This window comes from Falco cherrug, chromosome 1 (genome assembly GCF_023634085.1).
Source record: "Falco cherrug isolate bFalChe1 chromosome 1, bFalChe1.pri, whole genome shotgun sequence".
Lineage (NCBI taxonomy): Eukaryota > Metazoa > Chordata > Aves > Falconiformes > Falconidae > Falco > Falco cherrug.
Genome location: NC_073697.1, coordinates 61984207 through 62002038, shown reverse-complemented (window position 1 = coordinate 62002038; position 17832 = coordinate 61984207). Strand labels below are relative to the sequence as shown.

General features: G+C 39.0%; 1 protein-coding gene across 5 annotated transcripts in view; it reads left to right on the top strand.

Annotated features, from left to right (window-relative positions):
- MTMR7 (myotubularin related protein 7) overlaps positions 1-17832 on the top strand; it is a 50241-nt gene that overhangs the window by 31733 nt on the left and 676 nt on the right. For 2 of the 5 annotated variants that reach the window (XM_055722804.1, XM_027802187.2), the window contains exons 7-13: positions 4567-4699; positions 9438-9547; positions 11552-11677; positions 12433-12482; positions 14160-14360; positions 15536-15676; positions 17534-17660. In XM_055722804.1, the coding sequence (XP_055578779.1) occupies positions 4567-4699; positions 9438-9547; positions 11552-11677; positions 12433-12482; positions 14160-14360; positions 15536-15676; positions 17534-17660 (888 nt within the window). The remainder of the gene's footprint in view (positions 1-4566; positions 4700-9437; positions 9548-11551; positions 11678-12432; positions 12483-14159; positions 14361-15535; positions 15677-17533; positions 17661-17832) is intronic. The other 3 variants (XM_055722819.1, XM_055722811.1, XM_055722821.1) reach the window with 3 other exon arrangements.

Here is a 17832-nt window from a genome sequence, read left to right as displayed (position 1 = left end):
AGAATTGAGGAGATCTTCTCTGAATGTCTGCAGCACTTTTTTGTTTTTGAGAGAGACTCTGAAATATGGTAACTACTGATCTTAGATGCCATATCTATAATTAATATACATTATATTTTTATATACAAATTATATTAATATAATTTATATTTTTTATACAATACAATAAAAAATCCTTGGCAAAGATAAAAGCTTTAGAAAAATATAATGCTGTGCACAAACACAGAAACTCAGTAAGAATCTGGAAGAGAAGCTAAAAACCCCCTTGTGCCCAAACTGGCATGCTAGCAAACAGCTCAAGGTGATGAGGAATAGATGGGCTTCAGTGTCTGGAGGTGGGAGCAGAGATTTGTTCTTGCGCTATCAGTATCTTCCCTTGCTGAAGTTAAAGCACCTGAAGAAAAGAAACCAAAGGGGCAAATCTCCACAAAATCCCTAATAGATACAGGTTTGTTATAGCGTGGGAAAGAACAAAGGCCTGAGGAAAAGGAACAAGGAAGCTGTTTCAGTATCCTGACATCAGGAGGCAGAGGCTGAAAGGTCAATGTGGGTGAAGCTGAGAAACATGAGGGATGGAGTAAGGAAGGGCAAACCTGGCAGAGCTGGGGCAGAAACAAGGAACCTGTCTGCTTGGTGACCTTGGAGCTGGTGAGAAAGTGTTGGGCAGTCGCAGCTGTCATGGGAGGCAGTTGACAGAAAAGCGGGGCCTTGGCATGTCCCATCGCACTTTATAATTTGGTGACTTTGACCTTCAGTTCCTTCTTTTTTACTGGGAGGACAAGGATGTGTCATCGTCCTGAAGCAAGCAAATTGTGATGAGCACTAGGGAAGGACTGGTACCACTGTGTTGAGAACAGGCTTTAGATAAGAAGTGCAGACCTAGCTGCCTAAATAATGCTTGTTTAACAGTTTTCTGTGTGTAATAATAGTTACAGCATAATGTAGCATAATGTTTCCTGGCTGATGATACTGGTACTCTGCCCTAATTAAGGAGGTCACTTACTGATGGGATTTATTACAACTTACTGACTTGGCTGTTAATAATGTTTTACAAGGTGTTAACATGAAGGTCTCATCCTGTAAACTTTTCTGGTAAATGACTTTGAGACACCTCCTGTGTGCAATGAAAAAAGCTTGTACTTTAAGTGGAGAGAGTGAAATTGGCTTGTTCAGATGTGAATGTTGGCATATTTCCAGCAACGCTGACTTCTTCAGGAGCCAGTCAAGAGACACTGTTTTCGCTGGACTTTTCTAGAAAAAAAAGATTTTTATGTAAAGAAATGTGTATACACAGATTCCTACGTCTCTCTGAGCTGCAAGAACAGACTGATTTACTAAAGCTCCTGTGATCCCAGGTGCTAAATACAGCCTTGTTACAGTTTTGCACCTCTTAATGCATATATAAATCTAGAACATGTAGGAAGTGACAGGTATCAGTGCAAGCTCTTCCTGGCATTCCTCAGGGAACCTTTAACAAATGCAAATGTAAGATACCAAGCCTGATGCAAGGTTTCCCATTGCTCTAGGAGGCTAAAAAAGTAACTGCCTCTTCTCTCATCAGAACTGGTTCCTTGAGAATATTATGAATATTGATGGACCCTTCAATTCAGCATTCCAAAGTGTTCTTCCTATGCTGTCTTTTGTTGTGCTTGATAATTTTCAAAACAAAAGATCTGGCTGCAGAAGAAAGCTTTGTTTCCAGTTCATTTAAACATACCGGGATGACCATATGCAGAGTTTTACTTAGACTACTGCCTGTCTTAATTTTCTCCTTCCTCTATGTGTTTACAGAAGAAGCTGATATAAACTTACTGTTTATGAGTAAAACGAATTAGTTCTATAACTCTTTATAACAAGACGGGACTCGGTTATCCTCCATATTAAAGGAGATGCCAGGAAATCTGGCAAGTGAGGTCTTATCCCTGTAGAGGTTGTATCCTCATATTCACTGAGATTAAACGAGGACAGGCACAATTTAGAGTGCTTTACAACTGCTTTAAGAGCAACAGATGGAATTTTGGTAGGTGATGTGGAAAACATGTTAGTAAATGTTAGTGGCAGCTGCGAAGTTTGGCAACTGACAATATTTAGAATAAATGAGTGTCAGAAAGTCTTGCAAATTTAACCTGATATTTATTTACTTTTAAAGAGGGCTATTTCAGAAAGAAAGGATTTCTGTTATAAAATTGCTCTGCTGTAGAGACAGTTAACAACATTTCTTGTACTGATGACTAGGTCAGTTAGGGGCTAGATTTTTTTTTTTTTTTCATTTAGGGTTTCAGGGGGTTGTGGTGGCTTAAACTCAGGCATACAGATCTTTCTTTGTGAAGCTATATGCTGTTGCAGAGAGAGACTGCTTCATTTTGTTTATACCAGAACACAGACGTCCACTTCAAAAGAGAAATATCAGGATTCAACAGATAATTTATATCTTTCTAGCAAGTCCCACTGAGAACTCTGTCCTTAAAGGACATGCTCTTCACAGGCTGTATCTTTTTTTTTAATTGTTCATTGATAGTCAAAACATTAGCAGGCTGCTAGTTGATAGACAAGAATTCTTTTATGCCAGCATTTCTTCCTGAATAGCATACTACAAGTTAAAGGGAGTTTTCCACAGGAGTAAATGAAAAATGCTGGGTTTTTGCCTAGGTTCCTATCTTAGAGTATGGTTTCTTCTGTTTTATCATGAAATTCATGCAATGTTTCAATTCCTGATGGTGGTCCACAAATGTAACTGTGTTTTCCTATTGCCAAGTTCTCATCATGGGAATGGATGTGCTAGAAAGTGTGAATATGGGAAAAAATCTCCTATCTTCACGTATTACCTTGGACAGAATAACAGAACGGAAAAGTGGTCTCGCCTCTCTGTTTATGCATCTAAAATGAAGTTATATGGCATAAAGAGTTTTAGTCTTTAGCTGTTTCCTTTGAAAGTTAACACATTATGTTTGGTCTATGGAAACCTATCTTGACATATGACATAGACTTGTTCATCTCAGTTGGAGGTAGGTTGGCAGCAGACAGTCGGTGATGCTCACTCAATGGCAATGCGTTCAGCTCCAAATTAAAACTGAGAATCAGGAGTGTGTGTGTCTGGGGTGGAAGAGATCAGGAAGGGACACATTCTTGTGTATCTTATGGTACCACTAGATGAGTACTCAAGTATATTATTGTGAGTTTCAGAAGCAACCACAGAAGCAGCAAATAAGTAGCACTGCCTGCAATATTGGGAAATAAACTGGAAACAGTTACTTGCATAGCCTCTTGTTCCCTAGGCAATGCCTAAGACATAGTTTGTTTTGGTTTTTCATGAGCATTGGCTCTCACTGGGATGAAGATTAGTCACTTTTTTGTCCAATTGATGCCTCAGAAAGTCTCTACAAAAGCTTTGTTAGTGCCCTCCAGTCTGGATGTGCAATATCCATGGTTACTTAATTCTTATATCTTTCCTGCGCAGAAGCTGGTAAGTGTTTGGCGATACGGAGGTTCTGCCATGTGGGCCACTTTGTTCCTCCTGGAACCTTCATATTTCTTAGGAAGTTCAAAGGCTCCCCCAGCCTTACAGTGTGCATTTCATAGAAGAGCAGGGACTTCATGCAAAAAGACAATTTCTTTCTATTGGACAGTGAGATTTTGCTATAGGAAATTTAAAAACCCCAAACCTAGTAGTTAGGGTAATAAAGTAAAAATACTTAATTCACTTCTATCCACTCTATTTTTCAGCTCAGAAATCAACATTTGGCATAAGGGCCTTGACAGATAGTTTTCTTTTCCCCCAGAATCTCAAAAGGGGGGGAAATAAGCATTAAAAAATCCCATAATTTTATGCTTGGGACAACTGAAATAAAGAAGCATTTAGTGACTTTCCCATGCCAGTAAGCAAGTAACAGATTCAAAGAGAAAACTCCAGCTTCCAGCTGAATGTATTTTTTTCTGAAACACAGCAAAATATTTGATAGTGCTGCATTGCAGATGAAAAAATTTGTGGTAATTTTGTCAGTTTAAATCTTTCATGGTCTTACAGAACTAAAGCCAAGATACCATACACTTACGAAAAACTACTCCAACTCTCTCTTCATTATTCCAAGCTTCAAAGGAGTAAACTGTATTAACTTTTTGATTATTTGAGCAGTAAAACACAGTAACTTGGGCAACGTTACAGTGTACATATGCATGGCAGATAAGACACTGCCACCTCCTGGGTATACTCTGCTAGTAAGCATAATGCTGGTCAAAAATAAAATCAGCATAGCGTTTTAGAAACCAATTAAAACCTCTGCTCTTGCAGGGGAGCCCTATATAAGCTGTGTTTTTTGTGTCTAACCTCACTAACAAAGTTTCATTCGAAGTGTGTGAAATGGAGGTCAGAGCATCAGCAACCCAGTGCTCTGCAATAGGCTGTGAACAGATTTCCGATTCCTAACCTGCTGTGTTGATACTAAGATAAATGCTTCCTATTTGTGCCTGACTTAAATCACGCTGATGTATTGCAGTAGACCACAAGCTTTGTTTTGAGAAGAATCTGTTTGCTACTGGTTTTCGTCCACTTTTCCCCATTTTTTTCAGCTCAACGCAATAGCAAACAGAGCAGCAGGGAAAGGATATGAAAACGAAGACAACTACTCGAACATCAAGTTTCAGTTCATAGGCATTGAGAACATCCATGTCATGAGAAACAGTCTGCAGAAAATGCTTGAAGGTAATACTGTTTATTGAAAACTAGAGGAAAGATTCGATCCTTCTGTCGTACAAATCAGGATAACTGCTCTGAAATCAGCTGCAGTGAAAACAGCCAGGAAAAGAGATCTTTGCCTGTTGCAGCTGCCTGCAGCTGCCTGCTGGCTAATGGGGCTTGCGCAATGGAGCATCATCGCAACTAGAGATGATTTCCTAATTGTGCAAACACTTGTTTCATAGGTGAAACCCAGATATCATTTACTTTAATGACAAAATTCATTTGACTTCAATACATCTTACTGCTACTACATCTTCTATTGCAGTTTCCACTTCGATTGTTTAATGAAAAAAATTACTTACAGCTGGCTTTGATGCCAGGGAATTTTTTTTAAGCTCAGAAAATCTATGGTTTGATTCTTGTATGTGTTCAGTAAGGTAGTCATGCATTTTAGACTGTGAATTTTAATAGAAAGTTATTCATGCCCTGTACAGAGCACGTCGCATCAGGTCCATTTATTGAAACTCACAGTCAATATGTGTAACCGTTCAGCAGCTTCATAATCCCATGGAAATTAATTTCTTTATAGATACTTAGCAGTGTATAAACCAGCACATCTCTACTGCCATTTAATATTTGGAGCATAGTACTGTTTAGAGGCCTTCTGGGAGAAGGTTAAGGATAAATAAGCCATCCTTGACCCTCAAAAGCTTGTTGATTTTTAATAGGCAAATAGTAAATAGTGCTCACTCCACAGTGTCTCAGTGTTTTCTTCATGTATAGAATCACCACCTTCTGTCTTCATCTAGCTATTCCTGATTTGACGCTCTGCCCAAGCTCTTTTGTTCTTCATCTGTCTCCCATCAACTGTATGCAAATGTGAATTTTAGATTTAAGAAGGGCTTAAATTTTCCATGATGGGAGATCTGTGCTCTATTTTCCAATAAGAGCACTTTATGAAAACTAGAAGTAAAGTGTGATGCAGGTAAAACACTCCCTTCATGATGTATTTGTACTTAACTCCTTAGTCTAAGGGTCTCAGGAAGGAAAATAGAAGGAATTTTAGTTCACTGCAAAGAATTGTTTGGCTAGGAGAGAGGCTGAGTGAGTAAACCTGTCCCTTCATTTGTTCGGCTTCGGACCATCAAAGTTAAAATGTAAACAACCAGCCTGGGTGCATGGAACAGTGCTGTGTATTATTTTTGAGCCAGATTTCATGAGACAGGCCCATGGCCCAAACTGACATGTAACAAAGTGATTTCTAAAGCATTTAACACTTCAGGCTGCTTGGGAAGCGTGACTTAGCCATATGCTCAAAACATCTGCTTTTTCCATAGTTTTTGTATCTGCTTTGTTGAAATCCCGTATTTAGTGACCTGGCTGTTATGATTAGAAATTAGGGAAGTTAAATCTGTGATTTCAAGCACTTGAGGCTTTCAAGTACTTTTTCTTTTTTTAATCTTATGACTTTCAGTGTAAGAGCAGGCGTTTTCTCATGTAAGGTGCTGCATTGTTTTTCTATTTTTCCATTGGTATCAGTGTCCCTTCATCTGTTTCTTTGGTGGCCTTTAAATGGGTATTTATTACCTGATGTGCACATACAAAGGGGACCAGAACCAAAAAGGCTGTTAAGGATGTCGATAACATATTTAACATGGCTTTAATTTTTTATCAAGGAGTACTCAACCATATCTAGGTGAATAAGGTAAAGCATTGCGTTACATTACAAACATTACAAAATATGTCTGCTGCTCGTGATCTGTTGTGAGATGTTATAAGGTACATAACAACCTTTGGAAAGAAAAATGAGGCTGATGAAAACTGATTTTAATTTAATGTGTGTTGTGTTATTGCTTGAAAGCGTGCATCATGGAAAAGAGGACATCCAGACATAACAGGTTGGATGTGTTGCAGGAGTGCAAGGGCGATTTTATTTAACTTACTGGAATTAAGCAGAAGTGAAGTTTGGATAATCTTTTTCACATGAGAGACTGCAGATTATTTTCAATATATAATTGTCAATAACTTCCAGTGCTGAGGAAAGGTGAACAAAAAGTAACTATTCAGTTTTCCATTGGAAAATGCACTTATATTAGGAATGTGTTCTTTTCGATGATGTTTCTGCAGGGAAAAGCTGAAGAAATTAATTCATACTTATAATACTGTCAATAAGTTATTTGAGTAGGTAAAAAAAAATGGGTTTCAGCTTTTTTATTTTACAGTAATTCTAGCAATTTTATTTATTTTAAATTTAACATGTATTTACTCTTGTATAATATATTTTGGCAAAATATATCAGCATTATGAAGTGATTACATTTGTAGGATAGTGAGAATTTTCTCAGAATATGCAAAGAATGTTGAGATTTGACTGTACTCTGGAAGTAAAATGCATTTCAACATGCTGGAATTTCCTGCCAGGAAAAAAAAAATTGTTTTACTTTTCTCTCTGCTGCCTCATATTACTTTGGTGAAGTATTGGGGTTTGGGTTTTTGTTGGTTTTTGGTTTGGGTTTTTTTTTTTTTTCATTTAAAGAGAGGTGTATATGAAGATCCTTGTGATATTTTTGATCCTGCACACAACCTCCTTGAAACAATTTTTAATATTAGAAGGAAATGTTGGACAAGGACTTTTCTCAGTAAAGATTCGAGGGCTGACTGAGGCTGCTGTTTGGCATTTGTGATGGGGTGAGCTTTGCCATACATCCAGGGCCAACCAAGACTTGACCCCCTTTCATTGTGCATTGAGATGACGACCCCAGGTGCTCCTGTCTGTATTTAAACAGCAAATACGAGCTTCTCCTCCTCTCATACCAGAAGCAGTAGGTGCTGATGTAAGAGCAGCCCTCTGATCCTTGGACTTCGGTGACGGATCATCCAGAAAGAGAGCATAAGGGTTGGGCCCACAGCATTTACTCCTTCCTCTACCTACGGCCATCCTGCCAGAAATAGGGAACCGGTACAGCATCCCCCTCTGGCACGTTTGCTGGTGGAAGAGGCAGTTTCCACCAGGTCTTGTTTGTTCCTCCCCTCCTGGGGAAGGGAGCACCACTGGATTGCTATGAGCTCTGCCCCAGGGCTCTTGATTTTCCTGTGCTCACCCAGCAGGTGCATCAGACCTTATTTCTCCAAGATTTTGGTACATTTTCTGCTGAGATGGAAATGCCTTTTCTCCTTAGAATAAGCCTCATGATTGAAGTAATAATTGAACTCAGTATTAAGGTCCAGATTGGTAGCCAAAATCATGTGAAATATACAGTGTATGCCTTTAGGACAGTCTGAACTTTGCTCAGTGAAGTAGTCAGTAAATATTGACTCTAATTTGGTAGTGGGAATGAGCGAAGCACTATTTCAGCCTTACCTTGGGCTTTGGTAAACAGAGACAGCAGCTTCATCTGCTAATTGGTCATGCTTCCATCTGCACAGGGGCATTAATCATGTGAAAAGCTGTTTGTTCTCAGTGCTGCTGCCTATGCATTTTTATAAATATCCTTCAAAAATTACTTTTAAAATAACCATCTGGAAGAGGCTCTATATACAAAGATTGCAAAATTTTGTATGGACGCGTTAGGCTATTATGCCTCCGAATTAAATGGAGTTAAGACAGTCAGATACGTTCAGATGCGGTATAAACTCTGATTTTGGTTTGTAAAATTAAATTCCTATTACACTGAAGGAAACTAAAGTTACACCACTGGTCATAAGGGCCATAATTAACTGAGTCTTTTAGAAGATTTCCACAGGACAAGACACCTACTAAGACATTGTTAATTCACAGATCATACATTAAGTCAGTAAAAACTGTGACATTTTTCACTGTATTCTTTGAAGGAGTTTCACTGGTTAGTATCTTTTTTACTTAAAAGATAGTATAATTCTACATAGATCAAAATATATGCATAGTCTATTTATGGGGTGAATTTAGTATCTCACTGTTGAAAACAGATTGCACCAAACGCTGTACTTTCTTTGCTGCTGAATTGAGGTATATGGTTTAGATTCTGATTGCCTTTTTTTCCCTCTGATGTCACAAACGCTGAAATAATAAAAAATAGACACTGGGGCACAAGAGGATAGAAACTTAATGTTGTAAAAACTGGGAAATTAATTTTTTTGTTTAGACATGGCACAGAGCTTGGAAAGTCTTCAGGAAAATATTTTCCTTGATGAACAATGGCTTTTCCTCACCATCAGAATACTTTCTGACTACTAGTGAAATTTTAGTAAGGTTTCATTCAGGGATGGAGAATTGTTGAGTGAATTGCTTTAACTCAAACACCATCATCGGCGGGGATGCTGAGGCTGGGGTTGGTGGGCCTGCTCTCACAGAGCGTCACCAGCGAACGCGGCTGGTGACGGGAGGCGGTGGCACCGTTCAGCGCCTGGCTGACAGCAGAAATCGTGTGCTTTCTGTTTCCAAGCCCTCGTTATCCTCTCAGGGGTTTGAAGACTTTGCTCCCAACACAATTTTGGAAAATCTGTGCTGCACAGAAGGATGTATTTGGTAAACTGATTGCAAAAGCCTTTGTAACAGCTTCTCTTTTTAACTTAAATCAACATGTTGGGTAAAATTTGACCCAGCCCCATTTCTTAAATCTATACTTTTTTTCAGTGGTAAAATTTGACTGTGAAGCAGCCATTCTTTTCAAAAGACAAATTTTTTATACAGGGGTTATCTGAAGAGATAACTCCTAGGTTCAACAGTCAGTGAAAGCTTAAGGGACTACAATTACTGTACGTTTCAGATGTAATTTATTTTACAGTTTGTGAGCTGAAATCACCTTCAATGAGTGACTTTCTGTGGGGCCTAGAAAATTCTGGCTGGCTGAAGCACATCAAAGCCATTATGGATGCTGGCATTTTCATTGCAAAGGTAAAGTGTGTAAAATGAGACCAAAACTTGGACTAACCAGATACAGAAAGTGAGGCCCAAATTCCATTTGTGGGTAACTTCTGCTATCTTCAGTTATGTTGTATCTGAAAAATCCCATCTTGCAATGCTTTCATACACGAGGAGAGATGATTCCTAGATGCTGTCATGTGGACATTTTGCTAATATGGTAAAAAAAAAAAGTTTGTTCTTTTCACCGAAGAATTCAAATGTACTAAAGCCTCTACTAGCCTGTATCTTGTTATACAAGATGTTTGATTGTCCCATCTTTACTCCCCAGCAGTGATTGTCACTGTTTCTTTCCCTATTTTCCCTGCCTCCTAAACTGGTTTCTGGACGTTTTCTTTGTTGAGGATTTCTGTTTGAGGACTACTTCTTTGCATGGTCGTTGTCATATAGGAATATTGCCTGCTGTGGTATCCCCTCTCAGTTATTCAGCGACCAGCAAAATTCACCCCCTAAACTAACTCCTGTGTATCACCACACCCAAACTCTCTAGAAGCTTCTACTCTTATATACTCAAAAACAGTTTCAGAAAACAGTTGTTGGCTTTGATGAGAAATTATTTCTCCTAATCCCACCCAGAGTAATGCAGGTATTTGTCATCTACCAACAGTAGTTTTGATTTTATTACCCCCTTCCTTGTGCTCTGCCTTTTACTATTTCAGTTTTTATTTTTGAGATTAGTATTACAATTTCTCCTAGACCATTTTATTCACATGACTGCTACGTATGACTATATGGATAAAACTTCATGGGTTTCCCTCTTCAGTAGCTGCTTCTCTTGCTTTGCTTCTTCCTGCTCAGCAGGCAACTGTAGTTTCTTACCAGAAAAGCAGCTGTAGGATGAATGCACATGTTATTATTTCTCCCAGCCCTACGAGCTTTAATTAGCTTATAGAAGTCAGGTCATTTACATTAGCTCTTGCCAACTTTTCCCCAGTGGCTAGTCTTAAAATACTGTCCAAAAAAATTTATCCTTTGTCCATGTGCTTGCTAGCCTTGTGCCTCCTTACACATGCATTTTGACCCGTTCTTATTTGTACAGTTCCCAGTTGTTGGTCTCCTGCCCACAGGGATTCTATTTTGGTAGAAATTACTTGTCTCTTGAGGTAAACAGATAATTTATTAATATTCCTTGTTCCCTATTAAGCCCAAACTTAACTTAAATGTTTGTTTTCCTAAGAAATATCTTTCCTAACCTATTTTATTTCTCTGCATTCTAAATCCAGTTCTCTTTAGAAATGACAAAGGCCAAAACCCTTAGAATTAAAAAAAAGCCCTCAAGTTCCAAAAATAATGCCACACCAGACTTTAGAGAACTTTGTATATCTCTTCTTTATGTGTTTATATATAAAATGGGAACCTTTCTCCCCAGTTATTTACATTAAAGATACTGTTATAATCTTGTTTATTAGATGTGGAAGTTTGCCACTGCCACAGGCTTCCCCACAAACCCTTACAAGTATGTCATCAGCGTGCAATGCAGCGTGCTGTAACAATATCCGTGCTACTGCTGGCATCAGAAGCAGGCATTGCTGTTACTGACACTACCATCAAGATGAGAAATTACAAGCCATATTGCAAGTATGGCTGTTCTGTTACTGCTATGTGAGTTAGAAGATTCACCGCATCTGAATCTGCTTTAGGTAGTTGTCTGCTCTGACAGATTGATGGGTGTTAATTGAAATGGATCCCACATGCTCCAGTAGCGGAGCATAAACAGGTGAGGCTGCAACCACCATATTGTATGGGATGGGATGAGATGAGATGAGATGAGATGAGATGAAATGAAATGAAATGAAGCCCTTTCAAAGGAGAGGAATACACTCAGCTTAATTCAAGAACTCTGTGGCAGAATCAAAAATGAACAAGGTTTCCCTGTTCCCAAATTAATATTCTCTATATTGCACTGTCTCACTGTCCCTCTCTTACCACTGCTTTTCTCCCTGCTTGTGAAATTTCTGACTTTTTCTGTATCCTTAGGCTGTGGCTGAGGAAGGTGTGAGTGTGCTTGTTCACTGCTCTGATGGCTGGGATAGAACAGCCCAGGTTTGCTCTGTAGCAAGCCTTCTTTTGGATCCGTATTACAGAACTGTGAAGGGATTCATGGTAAGCAGGTTCTTTTTCACAGAGTAAATAAAGTATTATGGCATTATTTAAGGTTAATATCTTTGGGTTTAATGGAAAAGAAATTTTCCTTCAATATACCTTTTTTTTTCCCCGGTCAGAAGGGGTTTTTTTCTATCCAAGTTACAGTCTCCCAGTTTCTGTATGAAATGTTATCAAAGATGGGGGTCAGTTGGGCACCCATTTTTTTTTTTTCCCTAACCTTGACCAAGAAACTTTCTTGCAGCCCAAGAAGCTTTCATGCAAGCAAGATTGTGTATTCCATTTTCAGGGTCAGTGAAGTTTTGAGTGTCAGTAGTGTGTGCTCCCTAGATATTAGATTGCGATGACCAGCTGTGTTGGAAAATCTGTTCCTTTCCCAAGCAAATCAGCATTAGTAAAGCATCTAGGAATGCTTATCTAGTTACTGGTCATGTGTTAAAGAGATGTTTGAGATGTTTTTAGGTTCTGTTTTGGAAAATGATGAATCAAGCTAATTGAAGATGTGCTGAAATAACAGCATCCTATCTGCATCCATGAAGAGTGCCACTTTCCCTTGAGCTGGTGGCAGTGCTAATCATTCATTATTTTTCTGCTTATTCTAATATTGCTTGCTTGCATCATTCCTGCTTGTCACTTTTCTGCTTATTCTGAGAATTAACTGGGATTCCAATACTGCTTGTTTACACTACTCTTCTGCCTGCTTCAACACGTGTCAGCTCTGCTCCACAGCGTTGAATGCAATATTCTCATTTTAGGTGTTGATTGAAAAAGACTGGGTTTCCTTTGGTCACAAATTTAACCACAGGTAAGGCAGTGCTACGGTTTTCCTATAGATGTTTTTATGTAGTTAGTATCTGCTGCCATTCCAGTATTATTTCCTTGTTGCTTTACAAGCGTATCAACAGAATGCCCTCAGGAAACCGCCATACCCTTTTCTCCTATTCTATAATTGAGCTGACGGGAAAAATCAAAGTGAAATATTTTTGTATCAGTTTTTTCTTATAATTCCACTCCAAGACTGGTGTTGGGAATCTTGAGTGCTGGTCTTGCAGTTGCTACGAGCATGGAGAGATCCATGTGAGAGAGAAGTAGCGTGTATGTGGCCTGCAAAATCGCTTTGGACTCCAACAGATCTTCCAGTAGTGCCAAGACTCCTCATGTAGGTCTCTGTTCAGTAAAGTCTGCAACTTCCAGGATGGTACTTAATCTTAGGCTTGTCTGTGAGTTATCTATTACATAAAATATGCCATTCCTATTTCACTCTGTTCTAAAAAAACCAGTAGAATATGTTCAGAAACATCAGGTAAAGCAAAGCAGAAAGGCGTCTATTTGGACAAGTTATTTTGTACATCCATTATGTAAATGCTATAATATAATGAAAATCTTTGAAGACTTCATTTCTTTAAACATGGATAAATATCCACGCTTTCTTTCTTTGTTGTATTTCCTTCTAGTTTCTGTAAAAGTAAAAAAAAATCAGGTTTTGTATTTAATTACATCATATTGCTTGATTTGAATATAAATTTGTTCTAGTTTCAAAAAACACAACAAAACTTTCAGGAAACCTGTGCAGCTCCACACCACCTGTGAAATTCCATCAGGAATTACTACATTTAATATGATACTGTCAGATGTCTGTTATTATCAGTGGTGAAAGATATAATGCAATGTAATCACCACGGATAGCTGTGGTTTGCAGTTCCATATTGCTGTATTTTCTTTGATGCATACTCATAGTAGAATTAGAAGTTTCAATTTTAGGCGTTCCTGGGATTCCACTCTGTTGACATATATAGATAGATATATATATGCACATATATATGTACACACACACTAGACAAGCAGATTAATTCAAAAAGCTTTTTCCTGTTATGTAGACTTATAAAATATTTTTTACTTCTATGTGGTTTATATTTTCAGGCTCCTTTCTTCATTGTAAGTGGTTCCACAGGACATCTTTATAGACAGAAAGTTTGATGTTCACCTGAGTTATAGTAGCATGTAAACACTTCCCACTTTTTAAAAATTTCACGAAGAGCGGGCAGCTGAAAAAGTTTTCTGGTTATTCTGTTCCTCTCCTGCTCAGTTTTCTGGTTTGGGGAATGGTCTGCCATTAAGAAACTGTCAAAGATACATTTTTGCTATTAAGTCATTGCAGTCTTTCTTACGATAACTTCTGTTCCTGTGGTATAACTTAATAGCATTAACATATGGCTAAGCAGCAGCCAGATGTTAGTAGCTGTAAGGCAACAAGACACCAGTAAAAGGGGTTTTGTTGTTGTTTGTATTGGATAAATTCTGCCCTCATTCTACTTTATGAATCTTGCATCGTTTTTGTAAGTAAAAAATACTAGCGGTCGAGACTTTAGAAATTAATGCCTACGATATAACTTGCATGCTAAAAGCAAGGGGTTTGTTTTCATTAGTGTTAAATTCCTACAGGATTTCAGGTTATAACTGAATGTATCTTGTTTTGTTTCAGGTATGGCAATTTAGATGGAGATCCAAAGGAGATATCCCCTGTTATTGACCAGTTCATTGAGTGTGTTTGGCAGTTAATGGAGCAGTTACCTTGTGCCTTTGAATTCAACGAGAGATTCCTCATCCACATACAGCATCATATCTATTCTTGCCAGTTTGGGAATTTCCTGTGTAACAGCCAAAAGGAGAGAAGAGAGCTGAAGTATGGAAGTCTTTTATTTAGTCGCATATTTATGTGTGGGATCTGTGGGTGGCGGTGTATTGAAGAGTCGAGGCATTTCCCAGTCTACACGTACGTGCCTTTTGTAAGGCGCAGGGTGCAGTGTAGGCTTCTTGGCTGTTGTCTTCTGGCCACACAGATTAATACCAAAAAAAGTTGATCCTCTGCAGTGTGGCTGTGCTGGGAGTGTAATCCACAGTGTGCATGACAGGGATTAGTGAAAACTGACAAGAGCATTAGTCCTTCAGCGCTGTGGCCCTGCTTTTATTGCAGCATTAACAGCATACGAGGCAAGCTGTCACTGTAGCTCTAATACTTACTCTAGGTAAGTTCTCAGTTTAGAGTCACTGCTGTTCTGTTTTAGCTTTGGATCTCACGCGAGGACACTGTAGCCCTGATCTCTGGGATGCTTTCTTACGAACAGCCTTTTTGTCTAGTAGCCCTCCCCAGGACTGAGTCAGCAAACTATCCCTCTGCTGTCTGGCCCCAAAGCAATTATGAATTAACCTACCTGCCCTCAGGCCCAAACGGAGACAATTAATGTAATTCCTGGCAGTGCTGATGTTCATGTCTGGTTCCTAGGGCCCTGGCTCTTCAGGTACATCACGGTACCCACCACTTTTCTGGTGCAAGCTGACCGTGTCGGCAGTAGTAACGGGAGGAAGGTGGGAGTTACTGCTTGCTGCTGACATTTGGTCCTTTTCACTGCTCAGATGCAGGGCAACCTCAGTGCCATAGTCCATTAAAAATCAAAACCTTCACAGGCCATCATATCTCAAGACCTAATTCCATGAGAAATTGCAGCTCGATGGTGTAGGAGTGCTTTCAGATGGAGGGATCCCCTTGGTGTAGAGATTGGTCTGAAAACCAGTTTTATGGAAGCGACCCTCCCCATCTCGCCAAGGAGCCTCCCCTCCACCTCCTCTCTCCAGCTGTTCTGGCGTTATGGGAAGTTGATTGGATTTTGCCTTTAAGTGACCAACAAAGGAATATGGGTCTGTGTTTTTCTACATTTATAACTTAAGGCTAATTCTGTTAAAGAATTACAAAACTGATTGTGAATGAGTAGTACAGAGCACTAGAATGTTGCGTCTAAGCTTTAGCTATACCTGAATTGTAGTAGAGAATTTATATTTCTATTATTTCCCCCCCCCCAGAATCCAAGAACGAACATATTCACTGTGGGCTCACTTGTGGAAGAACCGTGCCGATTACCTGAATCCTTTGTACAGATCAGACCACAGTCAAACCCAAGGAACCCTGCACCCACAGATGGCCCCATGCAACTTCTTGTACAAGTAGGTGGTATCACTTGCTACTGAGAATTGTAGGATGTGTTAGTACAGAACAGAATGTCTTTGTATTTAACTATTTCTCATTCCATGAAGTAGCTTACAGAGAATAAAATCAGTCTCAGATGTGTTTGTTCTTTGTGTGCTCATAGTCAGTCAACACCTCTGTGCCATTCCACAACAGCGTATTAGTCTGAAAAGAAGCTTAAGATTAAAGCTATATTGATAGTTGTGTGTCCTAATTTCATGGTTACTCATTTCTTCCACTGAGAAATGTCTCTTTCAGTTCTGTACACATCTGTGGTTTCTAAACGTAAAGTTGCTTCATCTTCCACTCCAAGATTTTGTGATATTCATTTGGATCATTTGGTGTAAAAAACAAGGGGCATGTCACGAAATCATATGGTTTCATTGCTAAAACAAGCGTTTAGTAAAAGCAAAAGCAGACTTTTCCCATGTTGTTATACCTCAAAGTATACACAGTGAATTTTACTTGGTAATTTTTTCAAAATGTTACAAAATACCGTAATTTTAGAAATGTTACTATTTTCATTCTGACTTGAGTAATTAATTGTGCCATTAATCTTAACAAACTTCAGGAGACCTTGAATAGAAACTCATGAAAACTGTGATGTAAGTAAAACTGATGAGTTTGTTTTCCAGTTGCAAGTAAAAGCACCTGTTAAAAAATCAATAAATATCCTGAATGACAGAAATAGAATCCTTTCACCTCTACTATTCCAGGTCACATTCACTTTAGAACAATTTAAAAACAGTCATTAATTGTAATCTTTAAGATAGTGGGATTTATAAAAGAAGTACTGATCCTCCATCGGATGAGTAATCCTGTTAATACTTGGGGGCACAAAGGTTTCCAAGCATGAGCTATCAAATTATAAACTTAAGAGGGAATGTGACTTAAATAGTATACTAATGGGGTAGGAATAATAAACCACCAAGGCGCATGTATGTGCTCTGAAAGTATCTGCCAGCTACTTGGCTGGACAGCTGCAGCTGGCAGCGGGTCTCTCTGTTACTTATCCTGTCTGGTCAACTCGTTACATACTCAGGGTCTGGCTGCGGCCATGTATTACCACAAAGATAGGAGACAGCAGGAGTGCTAGAGTAAGCTATGGACTTACAGTTTGAGTACTTTCCTCCTGAAAATGAAAAATCAACTCAGCTGTTTAACTAAAGGTTTGTCAAATAATTCCATAGAACAGGAAGACAACTTGCCAATGTATATGCTTTTCCCATAGGCCAGTTTAAAATGTCAGTTTAAATTTTAAGAGAACAGGACACCATACTGTTTTTTACTCCCAATTTTTAACTCTTTACAGGGGGGAAAACACCTGTTAACTAGCTGCATCTCACCCCCCAGCCCCAGACAAAAACACGCATGCAGAATTTCAAGGTTGATTTCATGGCAAGCTCAACAACAGCTGAGAACTGGGATTGCAAAAAGCTGTCTTTAACCTTGGCTGCTCTATAGGTACCGTTGCTCTAAAGCCCATAGCGTAGGACAAGAAAATAATACAGCAGAAGTTTGTGTTCAGTGGTGAACCACCCTCAGCCACATGATCTAAGTCAAAGGGGCATTCACCTTTCTTTCCATTGTGTATCAGAATTTGTTTAAGCTGTGTAAGTCTATAGAGTTGCACCTTCAGGACAGAATTACTGCAAATGAACCATAAAATCTTACCAAATATTCAATGAACTTACGTGTATGCACTCTAATGATAAATAATCCATGGATGGATCATTTAGGAAAATGTGTGTCTGAAGAGAAAATAAGTGTGTATTTCAGTCTCCTGAGGCCACCTCCCCAAATGAGAAAGCTGCTGACCTGCCTGTCAATTCCAGGTTCTGGAGCGGTATGTACAACCGCTTTGAAAAGGGGCTGCATCCTCGACAGTCAGTTACTGATTACCTGATGGCAGTGAAGGAAGAAACTCAGCAGCTGGAAGAAGAGCTGGGGATCTTACAAGAGGTAATAAACATTTGATCTCAAATGTCCCAGACTCAACTGATGGTAAATTGAAACCCAACTCTGTACTCTGTGGAGTCCCCTACACGCTACATTCTTTTCTGCCATGAGGATGTTCGGCCATCATCTTTGTTCTCACACAAATTAGTATGAACATTTTGCATTTTAGACACAA